Genomic DNA, 14,058 nt, shown 5'->3' on the forward strand with positions numbered 1-14,058 from the left:
ACACACAAACATACCGTATTTATGTGGAGCTGACAGCTGACAGACGGGGTACCTGCCTAAATGAAATATAACTAGCAGTCTATCCTGTGTGCACCCCTGAAAAGAAACCCCTACTGGAATTCTTTGAATCTGTTATTATTTCCATGTGCGATTTTCCATGGATGTTGAGTTTCATTTGCCAGTGGAGAGACGGACGGGAACAAAGGGTTAAGGGTCTCAGGCTTGGGGGGTATTTAACTTTTGCTGTTCTGTTTTGTTTTATGACTTGGAGGGAGCAGAACGGGTCTGCTGAGGTGGGGTTTTTTTTTTTAGCTTTCTCTGGTCAGCTTTGAAGGTGAGGGCCCCTCTCTCCCCAGGGTCCTAACTCCACATATGAATGTCTGGTGGTGGGGAGCCAGGGGCCTCAGCACACAAAAAGGTTTCAGTCAGGTTTAACATGTTAACATTTAACCATGCTTTAAACAATCTTCTTTATACTGGTATTAATAAACTCCTGTGCCTCTTTGTGGCACTGGAGACACATATCAAAGCTCAGGAGGCCAGTTTTAACACTGTGGGCTTTTTCACTATTAGATAACTGTAAGTGGTGTTATACATAAAAGTATATTCGGGAACTTTTAGCGGAGCCTTGGTTACAGCATTGTCACAAGTAATGACTGAATTAGCCGCAGTAAGAGGCGTTTAGTGGCAAGTTGCAGCACCAAGAAAAGATTGTAATCCATATGCAATCCATGCTGATTAACATTCAGTTTAACAATGTTAAACTAATTTTACTTGTATAACTGATTCCAGATATTCAGATCTACTGGACTGTCAGAGATTTTTAAGGATAGTTTTTGTAGGTCAGGGACACGCAGTAACACAGCAGGAGTCTCTGAGACATTTTCCAATAAAGTTCAGTCTGGAGTGAGAAATGGTTGGATGTAGTGCAGAAAAAATAACCACAATTGTCACTCAAACGGTGAACTGAAATAGTACAGCGACAAAGTGGAAAATTATCTGTTATGTGGAACAGGCAACACTCATCCCTAACTCATATAGTGGTCTTTATTGTTGCTCAGAAAAAGACCAGTGAAATGGAAACTAGGAAACATTAGCTATTTGTTTTCACGTTGTTACAATGATATATTGTAAATTTACAAAAAGAAGATATAATGTATAAAATATCATACCAATATCATATTTATATGTATAAAGGTATAAAATTATACTAAATAGAGAGATTCAATACAACAATCCAGACTAGAGTTTTGTTCTGGTATTTTAGATATATTATTGTATATTGGCGTGTGTTCATTCCAAATATGCGTCACTTGCTCACAATTAACTTGTAAAAACAAAATGCAGTGTTTTCAGTGCAGTGAAATGCACCAGTTCATGTGGAACTCCTGGCTACAGCCATCCTTCGTCGGCATCCTTTTAGATGGATGACACCTTGTGGTCATACTCTGAGACTACATGATTTTTTTCACACATTTCCAGGAGCATCATCCGTTCACAAACTGTAAGACTGAAACACATTGGGCAAAAAAAACCTCCTTCTGCACTGCTGTCTATAGGTTAAAAAGCCTTGAGTGGGAAAGCAAAACTGCTGACTCTCACTTATAGTGACTTCAAGAAATTCAAAATATACTGTATGTACTTTATCAAAGTTTTCCTGGTTTGGGAGAGTCACCGTTTAATATATCTGTCCACACAGGAATCCTTGGCATAATATATATAATACATTATAATACATGTGCACTGAGTACCACTTAGTGAACTGGATTCATTGGCCAAGTTGAAATTTATTAGTTCTTTAATATAAATATTCCCACAAAGACAAAATTGCTTTATAAACACATGATACATTGTTACAGTTTGTCTGATAAGTCAATAATGCTTGATAGGCACATTTCTGTCCCAAGTGGCAGCCAGAGGAAACTGTTTTGAATATTTAGATTTTAAAGCCCCTGCACAGCCATAGTTCACCCACACAGGGGTTTTAATTAGGCCTCTTCTCAGGACAGTGTGAGGTGTACAAACTGTGCTTGATTGACATCTTCCTTACCCATCTCTTGGTTTTGATGCACCTGTCAGGGCAGGACAACTTAGTAAGCATTAAGGTGCGGTCAGACATGATTTTGCCAGATGAAATTTAGTGGTGTGACAAAAACAGACAGGACAGGAAATCTTATTATCATACACTTTTCTTTCATTAGCTTCTGTCGCTGCTCTTGCACTCACTTCCGCCAAGCAGCTCCCACCTTTTCTGCTGCTTGTTTTATTTCACCATGTAGCTATATAAACAAACATCCCAAACGTCCCATCCCTCTCTCAAATTGGCCAGACATTGGAAAGCCTTGTCATTTCCCGTTTCAAGGTTAATTCAGCTTGAGTTCTGTGCAGAGCGAAAGACATGTGTCAAGTCACGAGCAAAAACATCTCACCCTGTTGGTGTTTTCCAACTTGGGGAGCTCTGTTCACGTTAAAACATCTAACGCAGGTACCGTATGTCCAGTTTTTTGTAGATTCAGCTCTTTTTTGCAGCCGTTAACATATCATTTGTGTTTCCCTCTTGTATTTTGATTTGTTATTTCCAGGTAATACCATTGTTTTATTTGAAAAATAGGATGAAACAACAGGCTTTCGCAGGGAAAGATGGAACTACCTGACTTTGCTGCTGTGCTGCAGCGTAAGTCCTGGTGATGTAAACAACTTGCACCACAAGGTGGAGACAGAGACTGCTATCTGAAACACCTTTAGGGACAGTGGAGTGCTGACAGAGTCACTGTTATCATTCATATTTTATTAAAAGCAATGAACAGACAATAAAACATTATCTGGCCAAAGCACAACATCAAATAATCAAAGGCTGGAAAAAATACTGATAAGAACTGCACGGTCACAGTCACTGCTCCCCCCCTGTAGAAATGCCACTTAAAATTTCACTTCTGCACAATGTACAACACAACCTAAAATGTAACTCTGTTATAAGCACAAGATAACGACGCTATCAGAGAAATGTGATAAACACAACCTACCACATTAACAGAATCTCCTTCCAGGCTGAATGGGGACTGAAGGGGACTTATAATTGTGAGAGGGAAGAGAAAAATTCTCCCACTCTAAAACCACATTAATCCTCATATGAGCAGTTGAATTAATTTCAATATTTTACATGCAATATGTTCTATATGTTTAATATTTAGTGGGTATGTTTTTCTTGTTTCACTACACACTTTTCCCTCCATCAGCAGTGGGTGGCCATCTCATGCGTGATGAGACAAACCAATAACATTTAACAGATGTTACATTATTGATTTTGGGGCTTGGAGATGCACGGTGCATGACCTGTGAAATTCCAACCCTGGCACTAAGAAGCAATGTTGGAAAATCTAGCAAAATCTCTGAGAAACTGCAAATGAGTTTGAGACTGATCAGTAGGTGAAGGTATAAAGATATTCATGGCATGGCTACAAATAGAGGATGATGGAAATAGAAAGTGGCATTTCTTGAGGAACTGTGAAATAACCCGTGTCTTTTATAACAGAGTGTACATCTACGTATATAACTTTAACACCAACAGCTAAAATGATACATCTGCAGAAAGAGAAAATTGGGTGGTATTTGAGAAATGAAATTACCTCCAGGTACATACTGTACAGTAATGCCTTTACATGAAAATGATCTAGCTCTGTAGAGTTATAACCTGCAGGATTTGAAAGTAGCATGTCGTAATATCTAATTACACATTTTAACTGCACACACTGTACAAACTCACAATATGTGTTTTTGCATTAATTATGAAATGGCAAATTCACAATATGCTGTATGGAAATGCTTAGGGCTGTAACTAACGATTATTTTCATTGTTTGTTAATCTGCTGATTAGTTTCTCGATTAAAAAGTCAGAAAATAGTGAAAAATGCCCGTTAAAATATCCCAAAGCCTAAGGTGAACTATTTCGATAGCTTGTTTTATTCGACCAACAGTCCAAAACCCAAAAATAACTCAGTTTGCTATCACATAAGACAAAGAAAAGCATCAAATACTCACATTTGAGAAGCTGAAAACAAATAATACTTGGCATTTTTGTTTGAAAAAGTGACTAAAATGAGAAATCCATTATCAAAATAGCAATCGTTGCAGCTCCAGTCATGGTTATAAAATCTGAATACAATTTAACAAATTAAAAATCAATGGTACAATTACTTAGTTTAATTACAAATGATGCATGTGCTCTGTTAGTGGCTACTTTTAAATCAGCTTAATTTTTCCTTTTATAATATTAATATTTGTATTACAAATCAACATGTAACAGAGCAGATGTCAAGTGAAGTCAAAAATGGCCTGAGGAAATACAACACAATTTTTACCAGCCATTAAGGTGCTATTTGGTAGAACATCTTTTAGAATTTCATATATTTTTAATGGGTAGTTTTTTTTAACGGTACAATTAAAATTATATTTACAATCCAGGGTCATCGTTGTCCACTTGGTCCAGTAGATTATACATACAAATACACTCCAGTGTAGTCCAGTATCACTCTCTTTATTAACAAAACTGTACAACAGTCATAGTATTTCCTTCATGCTATTTTTAGACATTCATATTAAACTCCTTCCAGGGGGAGAGGGGAAGAAGGAGAGATGATTTAATCAGATGGAGGTGTAGTGTCTCCCAAAGCTGGTGAGTCTAATCTTCTCCGGCAGGATGATATTTACTGAGTGCTCTGGCTCTTCCTGGCCCGCGCCGCCGGCTTCTCTCAGCAGGTGTTCCCTTTGCTGCCGAACAAGCTGGCTGTACTTGGCATTAGCCAGCCACGTCTCACAGCGGCCAAAAAACACAATGCCTGTAGTGCCCAGGATGACCAGACAGGTAAGCAGGGCCAGCATGCCGAAGCAGACGAGCTGGCCGTGGGTGACAAGGACGCTGGGGGAGTGGACTGTCTCCTTCAGGGTGATCTTGAGCAGGTCTCTCTCAGGCGGTCTGAGAAGCTTGTGGAAGGTGTGAGCAGGGAGGGAGTAGTGCTGCGGAGTCAGCGCAAACACTCTGTGGTCCACAGGCCTGGCGCCGACCGGCTTGGACTTGGCCTTCGGCCTGTGCTGCAGGGAACATGTGGGACCTGTAAACCATTTTTGGCAAATGCACCGGAAGGTTCCATTAGGTTGACCAACACACGTGCCCCTGTTGGCGCAGGGCCTGCCGGCGCAGGGCGAGAGGCTGGTGGTGTCATTACAAGTGAAACCAGTGAAGCCGTGCGGACAGACACATGTGAAGGCCAGGCCGTGATTTGTACAGTTTCCACTGTTGACGCACGGGTTCGGTTGGCAGCTGTCAATGCTGATCTCACAGAAGTCTCCAGAAAATCCAGGGGGACATAAACAGGAAGAGTAAGCTGCTGAGCCATCGGCATCCGTACATGTGCCTCCGTTCTGACAAGGAGAGCTGGAGGACAGAGCAACACAATGTGAATATACAGCAGGGGAAATAAGGCTTACTATCTAGTGCACAGCTTTACTAGAGCATATTTTATCCTGCGGTCAAATGGGCCCAATCCTATTTTACAGGTAGATTTCATAAAGTGGATGTTAATCGACACTTTCTAATCCTAAATCCATAAATTGTGGGGTCCCCCAGGGGAGTGTCCTGTATATTAATGTGTTCAAATCTGCCTGCTTATGTGATCTTCTTTTTCATGCAGATGGTGCTGCATTGATTAAGTCACATTAAAGGCGGGGTGTGCGATTCTGGACAAATCCAGTACAATGACAAAAGATATAGCGCGAACAATGACACAGCAAGTAATGTTACTAACGTTAGCTAGGTTGTGAGTTAGCAAACTGTCCCTGCAGTTGCTGCTGTGACGCAAACAGCCAGAGAGGACAAGATGGTTTCCCAGAGCCAGCAAACCAGCTCCAGACAGCGATACTCACAATTCTCCTACTGCTATAGCAAACATCACAACAACAGCATATCTTGGCAAACTAGACTGTAAGCTGAATGTCCATGGGCAAGTCATTTAACGTTACCTGACACACAAATCATGGCTGGAATAGTGTTGTGTGGCCCGGTCCGAGCCACTTTGTTTGTTTCAGAGCAAGGGCTGTGTACAAATACCAGATTTTTTTTTCAGCATGCACACAGAACAGACAGCTAGCAGACGATGAGGAGATATTCGTGTATTGGATTAGCTTTGCATACCCCACCTTTAAGATTCACAAACAGAGATCTGTCGCTGTGGTGATTTTAAATTTGTTTGAAAAAATTGTCCTTAATACGTTGAGAAAATTTCCCTCCTTCTAAATCTAAATAAGCCATTTAAGAACCTATTGGAATATCTGAAAAAGGAACTGTCACAAAGCTGAAAACGGCTGTTTTTATTAGCTCATGAAAAGTTGACGTTTTGGAGATACATGGTTTTCACAGGACAGCAACAGTGCTGCAGCACATTGCAATGTGCCTCTCTGAAAATAAACATTCCTTTCATTTAGGGAAAACTGAGGCCAATCTACTTTGATGTCAAAATAATCTAAGAAAATATCCAGAATTTATAGTTAGGTAGTAGGTCTGAAAGTAATTGCAGCAAAAGCTAGTGTTAATCATTTAGGTTTGTTTTTAGATATCCACTCTCAGGGGTGGCCATGGTACTGAAAGCACTTAATTTGTCAAGACCTAAATTCTTTCCCAGGAAAGCAGCCCAACTAGATAGTGCAACTTTAATTTGTTTTTGTTAGGGCACAAGTTCAATGCCACTTTAACTATGTATGGTGCCATGCTCTGGTACAGCAGTTCTCCATAACTCATAGCATAGTACCCAAATTACCTCCCCGCACACATGTCCACTGTAAAGAAGCTAGTTCCTGATGACTTAACCAACTCTTTTTTTTAAAAATATAATTATACAATGAGAGGAAGCTCTTACTAGGCCTATATACTGCTGCAGTCCTTGGAAACAGCGATCCAGGTTCCTTAAAGCAACAGCAGACAGAGGGGTTTTAAGCTCTTGGTAAAGCAATGGTTATTAAATGATCAATCTTAAATATGTTTGATATGTTTTTAACCTAAATGTTTCTCCAACATAGACCACAATGAAAATAGAGCTAAAATAAAGCTTTTAGCTTTAGCATGTGTTTTCCTCGATTATTTGAAATGTACATAAGGACTAGTGTTTGCAGTCTTATGTATTGTACAGTATCTATCTGTACAATTCTGAAAAACAGGGCAATAATTTGATATTATTGGACACAGACTTTGGGTGAAATCATATTGTGATGATATGATCATATCATAAAATTATGTTGTTAAGTTTAATGATTTCAAACAAAATGTAATTTCCAAGCTATTGTGATATATATCAATATCAGAATAACAGGACTGCAATTTATTTTCATTACTGAATAATTGGGCAATTATTTTTTAGGTTAACTGATCACTCTTTTGGTCTATAAAATGTCATAAAATAGTGAAAAATGCCCATGAAGACCCAGGGTGACGTCGTTTACTATCATAGGACAAAGGAAAGCAGCAAGACCATACAACTGACTAACTGAACTGACAAAAGGTTTGGCATTTTTGCCTAAAAGAATGACTAATCGATTCAATCAATTGCTGTTGCTTATTATCTTTCTGACGATAAACTAATCAATCAACTAATTGTTTCATCTCTTGAGTAATATTAATCTTGTGGTATTGATTTTAGTCATTTTGCCCTAATGAAAAACAGTATATAGCTCAAAATCTGCAAATGAAAAATAACATATGAAAGGAGTCTTAGCTTTGCCTGCGCCCACATGTGCAGCATATCTGATCAATGCAGCCATGCTTCACAAACTAAGTGCACAGATGGAAGTCCAGGATAAAAACAATCAATAGGCTATCTCTAATAGTAGCTGGTGTAATTACAAAAGTCCCTAATATTCTGTCTCTGCGAGTCAAAAGAATAATAGCTCTGGCATACTTTTTAGACATCTCTGGTGTCTCATAGAGGAGCTGATTAATGAAACCTCATGCTGGCCTTGTAATGGACATGAATTCCTCTGGCATACAAGCAAAGCTCCAGTCATCTCATTGTGAAAATTATAACAAGACTCAAATGATTATTTTTTTTGAGAGGAGGAGGAGAGCTGTCATGACACTGAGCTCTATAGGCTATTGAATTTTAGGTGTGTTCATGTCAAGGACAAGGCTGCCTGACAGAGAACAAATATGATGGGGTTCAGAGTCTGGGAGCTGTGTCAGCTAGCTGTGTCCCCAGAGAGGCTTTCATATGTATTTGACAGACATGAGGAGGATTCCTTCACGGATCAGCCCTATCTGTAATCCAGCAGTGGAAAGACAGACAATGAGGCGATTTCTAGAGCTCAAAGAAATGATCCACTGTTTTTGCCGTGGATGCTTGGACAATCTTGAAAAGCAAAAATTAAAGACGTGTTTTTTGTTTAGAATTATTACGTGACGTGACCCATGAAGGTGGGTCCATCAGAAAATCTGAAGGCCTGGCTGAACCTGCTCCTTTTCTCCCCAAATGAGGACAAAACTAATGATGTGTTCATGTGTTTCTCATCAACTCATGAAGTCAAATGTTTCAAATGGCTTAAATAGTGGGTAAATGTCAACAGTAAATGTTGCTCACTTGGTAAACTTGCAGTTTCATGATTACATATTTTACAGTATGAGCTTCAGCGTTTCAGTTTAACGAAGAAATGCCACGCGATGTACCTGGCTAATGGTAATTATTGTATATCCATGGAGCTTCTGTTATCTGTGATGCTCTGCTATAACTTTTAACACAATTAAACAGTGTAGTTTATACTTTACTACCATTGTTTGCATTCCTCAGTGCCTTTTTATAGTAATTGCTTCAGTTCACGTGATTTATTTATCAGTGACTGTTGACCACTTGAAGGCAAATTCCTGGTAAATAGGTAATGGGGAGCCTGGGGAGCCTGGGGAGCAGTGGATTGTGGGATACTGACAGATACAAAGTACACATCAGTGTCCTCCAAATACTGGCAAAAGAAGGCTGAATTCCTGGTCACATACTACATAGAGAAGCTTTTGAAATGTGACAGCCTTGTCAAGCGATTATGTTGTATTTTGAAATGATGACTTCAAAGGATGCAGCCCCTGAATTGGATGTTGCTTATGATGCTGCCCAGGTACACACCGCCAGCTACTGCATAAAGGTGTCTGCTTGTCAACAAGGAAAGAGCACAATAAACACAGCTGCTGCTGTATTTCTGACAGGCGAAAGCCGGGGAAATAATTCTCTTTCTACATCAGAATTCAAGCATTAAGCAAAATGTATGCCCACAAGAAAATAGTGTTTGTTTTGGCTATGTAAGCACAGTAAAGTCACACTTTGCTTTTATTTTTTGCAATGTTTTGCAATTGCTGACTCAAAGAAAAGGCTGGTCTAAATATGCAGGAAGTAACAGATTTCACTTTAAATGAATGTACCAACATGATACCAGGGCTGCAGGCCGGCAATTCACATTATCCTTTTTTACATGGATCAACTTCATTTTCAAATCGTGTCAGTATCCCCACGGAACATGATGATCTTAACACGTCTATTATCAATATATTTATGATAACAATGTATCAAATGACAATATGAAAAGAATGTGAAAGGGCTCGCTCGTAGCGATGAACCTACAGAGAATTATCACCTGAATCTGCAGTTCCCCTCGACTTTATGGATCTCTAGCACGTTTCTCATTATATAGCTGTTCGGCCCACAATTTTAATGTTTTGGTTTGCCATATCAACTTAAAAGGTGATATGTCAATGTTATGTTCACAACTTGTTTCCACTGCAGGTTAATGTATTTCCCCTGTCCTAAATCGGTACACCTTCGGTTCCAAGTTACATCAGGTGCTTGGATCTGATGCAGGTATAGTTTTTCGTTGCTATTGTTCACCATCAACACCATGTTCTTCTTGGCCTTTATGCAGTGTCGTAGAGCTAGACACCAGAAAAGTAAATCCTCAGACAAAAGTAGAATTCCCGATGAGAAATAATGAGCTGGAGCTCCTGTTCAAGTGCAGTTTTCCTTCACAAAGTTGGAAACTTGCCAGTTCCCACATTTTAGCATGCACGTGTTTGTGGGGGAATTGTATCAAAGCAAAGCATTTCTGCTTGTCTTACAAATGTGCAAACACCCTCCTGTTACAAGTCACAACAACCAACAAACTGGCTACATTTTGTGCAGTAAGAAAAAAAGAACATCCAATATTTTCTCTAACTGCTACATATACAGCAGCCACAGTGTGAGGTGTTTTCAAGTGGCTGCCTTGGCGATACAGAGAGAGCAGACAGACATTGCACCATGTATTGATTATTGCTCCTAATGATAAGCAAATGGAGATAAGGCTGTAAAGCATTGGAGTATTCCTTTACGTATTTATTTTATTTTAACTCAAATAAAAGGAGCTGGTACCCGTTCGTGAGACAAAGTCCTCTCTTCAGGTGGCAGTTTTCACCAGTGTAGCCATGGGGACAGATGCACAGGTATCCCCCCTCTACTGTCTCTATGCAGGTGGCATTACCAGCACAAGGCCTGGATGAGCACAGGCGAGTATCTGTTGTTAAGAAAAAGCAAAAAAAAAAGAAAAGCATGCTGTTTTTAGATCTTGTGTGCTCTCTCTGTCTCCCTGCCTGTTTTTTTCCCTCTCTCCTTTGTTTCCACTGTCTCACTCACACTCCCCACCGCAGCATCTTGTCACCAAGAACAAAACTGAGAACATAACCAGCCACATTACACAGGCAAGCAGCTCATGTGCTCAAACAGAATAAGAGATGTACTGTGTGTGCTGATAAGGAGGTCAAACTGAGCCAGAAGCCAAAAAAATCTTTCTTCTTTTAATTTCTCTTTGTTTCCTCTTTTGCTTGAGGGGCAGCAAGTACATTTTTAATGTGATAATGTTCATTGTAGATACTATAGGAATTACTGCTTAAGTGCTTAATTAAAATACGGGTATCTGAAATGGAAATGTGACTTTTAGACCGCTTTCCTATCATGTGCCTTGCTCAATAGCACAAACGCAGGAGTTTATAATGAATATTTCTGCAGGGTTTTTTGGCTTCTGCTTCCACCACTGACCCTGTTTTTTCCATATTTATTTATTTATTTATTTTTTTGCCTTCAGATCTCTCCTACTCTAACTTTGCCCGTCTAAAAATACAACAAACTATATTCTCCAGACAGCAGCTTCATTCGGTGGCAACCTGTGTGCCCCTGAGGCTCTGTGACCTGTGGTATGTCAGGAAGTGTTAGAAGGCAGATAGAGATAAGAGTGTCTGGGGGATCTTAATGAGACTCACCTTGGTCACACAGGCTGCCCACCCAGCCCTCCTTGCAGATACACTGCCATGCCTTCTCACATGTGCCGTGCAGACAGCCGGGGAAGGGCACGCACTGGTCACAGTTCTCTCCTTGCCACCCTGGTTTGCACCTGAAATGGAACAATCCCGAAATATTAATATACCACGCACAGAGCTTTGCAGTCCTGCTCTTGTCCCCACAATGTCTGCATTGCTTTTTCTCTTAAAGTATAAGCGAAATGAAAGATTAAAGTCCTGTTCCATTATGCAGTACTTGGTTATATTCCCTAAATACTAACAGTGATGGAATACAGTCATTTTGGCTCAAGAGTAGATACCTAGCATTTGCCAGGAAAGCATTTCAAACTGGGCATGCTTAACCAAAAGCTTTTGAGTTATCTGTTAGGATAACAATGCTATTTATTGTTCAAACAAAGGGCTGATTTGGCAGTTGACTTAACACAATACAAGCCCTAAACAGATCAAGAAAAAACAGAAGGATCCAGTTGGCTGGAATACAATTGCATTTCTCCAAGGAAGGAACATTTAGAGTTCCAGCAATTTATGGAAATAAGGTTTCAAAACCCCACAGGGTATAGGCAATCACCTACACAGGAATCTGAGGTCGTTTTAGTACCTGCACTTCCCTGGCTTCTCACAAAACCCATTTTCTGGGTTGCACCCTGCACTGCATTCCCAACCTTAGAGACAGAAAGAAAGGGACAGCAGCGTGTTTGCATCAAAAATCAAAAGCAAAACATTCAGAGCAATAAAATATTAATCCGTTATACTTTCTTTCCACGCAGAGAGTGAATCGCTTCAGAAAAGAGTTTGTTTTTCATGAATTGACTCAAATCTCTTTGTGTCTCTGTCAGTTGTCCCAGCGGACTGATCAAAAATCTCAGATTACCTTTGGCGATGCCTGTCACTACCAGAATTAAGACCACCGCTGTGAGATGCATCGTAATTTCAAGCAAGACCCTCTTTTGTCCTGCAAAATATAAAGCGGGTTAAGTCGCAAGAAGATCTCTTTCTCTGTGTGAAGAAGCGATGTTTTCATATGTAAAAGATATCACATTACTCAAAAGTTCATTTATCGAAAAGAAAACAACCTTAAATGCAGAATTCAGAGGGCTTCTTTTGCAAATATTGCAAATTTTGTATGGAGCTCTGAGATATATAGTCAATCATTACATCATAGGAGTTAAATGTTATTTCAGTTAGAATCACTCTCACTGCAAATCTAAATATTTTTGGAATCATTTTGCGTTATTCCTTTCTTCTTGAATATAATTGACGCACCTGAACCATATGCGTCCGATCCCAAAGATATCCATTATGCACAAGCAGAAAAAGAGAAAAGCTATGTCATTTCAAAATCAACACAATTTTCATGTCAAAAACCTCATTAACTTAAATTATCTTCTGGCATCCGGTAAATTGCCTTACCTATGTCGCACCGGCGCTCTGATTCCAAATGGCTCCGGTCATATTTGATTGATTTGATTCCACTTTTTTTTAATCCAAGCGTCGTGCTACTGATAGTGATACTACAGGTGTTCTAGTGGTCCGGCTGCTGGAGGAGGACCTGGGGGTTTTGACGGGACTGCTGCATCGCTCGGCGTCCCAGTGCAACACGCTCCTCCCACTTTAAGAGGGAGAATGTGCTCGCCAGTCTGACCCCCGGGGGAGAAGTGCTATAGTTGTAGAGTTATAGAGTACATTAGCTGCCTGTATTTTATACACGCATTAATTAATGCCTTTGGAAAAGTCCTTTCAGGGAAGTGAGAAGGTCCCTGCAGGCAATTAACACTCCCATAACAACTTATTTCTGCTTATTTTCTTGTGTGTGTTTTGCTCTTAAATCTTTATTAAAACACACTCCAATATATATTCTGTTTGAGTTTCTGCCATGAGTGGAGGGAGTATTCAGATGATGTACTTCAGTAAAAATAGCAATGCTACAATTTAAATAGCCCTGCATTCAAAATCTTAAGTACACAAATATTATTAGTATTAGTATTATAATGCATCGGAATTTCCCCTTTCAGTGTTACGGTATTATATATTATAGTAATGAATTATTATAACTGATGCATAACATGTAAGCAACATTTTACTGTTAATTATTTTACTTAATCTATAACAATTCATCTTAACTTACACGATGATTGTATGTTTTTTATGAAAATCTAAAGCAACTAGTAACTATTGATTTCAGATCAGTGTAGTGGACTACATCAGTTGCCTGTAAAATGTAGTGGAGTAGAAGTATAAAGAAAATAGGAGTACTCAAGGAAAGGACAAGTACCTCACCACTGTTCTCTGCTGCATTACCCTTTCACACTTACAAAAATACACAACGTAAAAACACACCATGCCGCCAAAGACTCCTAATTTAAAAAGTAAACCTAATGAAGGAATTTAGACTCAGTCTTCCACCCATTTTGAAATGATATTGAATGACTTCCCTTACGCCTACCTGTCATACATAATAATGCCCTATTCTAGTCAATTTATTGCTCTCCACAATCTCCCCTCATCCTTCCGAAGGGCAGGGATTCGTATTTTCCTTCCTATGATGTCTATGGCTTACAGTCTGAGGGCCTAATTATGAGTTTCACGTCTCTCACACATTATTAGATTGGCAATAAAGATTTTGAAAATGGTGGCCAAGCAACCGTCAGGGGAAACCTACACCTTTCTCTCTAATCCTCTTCGCTGTTTTTTTTTTTTTTTTTTTTTAC

The 14,058-nt window shown here is 39.5% G+C and overlaps 1 protein-coding gene across 4 annotated transcripts; it reads right to left on the reverse strand.

Annotated features, from left to right (window-relative positions):
• Positions 1 to 2,767: 2,767 nt before the first annotated feature.
• Positions 2,768 to 12,942, reverse strand: LOC122861978 (protein delta homolog 1). Of its 4 annotated transcripts, none has more exons than XM_044167112.1 (7): positions 12,761 to 12,942; positions 12,424 to 12,613; positions 12,222 to 12,302; positions 11,949 to 12,012; positions 11,312 to 11,442; positions 10,428 to 10,569; positions 2,768 to 5,431 (listed from the first exon to the last, which is right to left on the reverse strand). In XM_044167112.1, the coding sequence occupies exons 3-7, from the start codon at positions 12,271 to 12,273 to the stop codon at positions 4,642 to 4,644; spliced, it is 1,179 nt and encodes a 392-aa protein (XP_044023047.1). In that variant the 5' UTR covers positions 12,274 to 12,302; positions 12,424 to 12,613; positions 12,761 to 12,942; the 3' UTR covers positions 2,768 to 4,641. The 4 variants fall into 4 exon arrangements, with proteins under 4 accessions (XP_044023047.1, XP_044023046.1, XP_044023045.1 ...); XM_044167111.1 differs by lacking the exon at positions 12,424 to 12,613 and adding an exon at positions 12,614 to 12,646; XM_044167110.1 differs by having other exon boundaries at positions 12,222 to 12,613.
• Positions 12,943 to 14,058: the final 1,116 nt, after the last annotated feature.

This window comes from Siniperca chuatsi, linkage group LG15 (assembly GCF_020085105.1).
Source record: "Siniperca chuatsi isolate FFG_IHB_CAS linkage group LG15, ASM2008510v1, whole genome shotgun sequence".
NCBI classification, from domain to species: Eukaryota; Metazoa; Chordata; class Actinopteri; order Centrarchiformes; family Sinipercidae; genus Siniperca; species Siniperca chuatsi.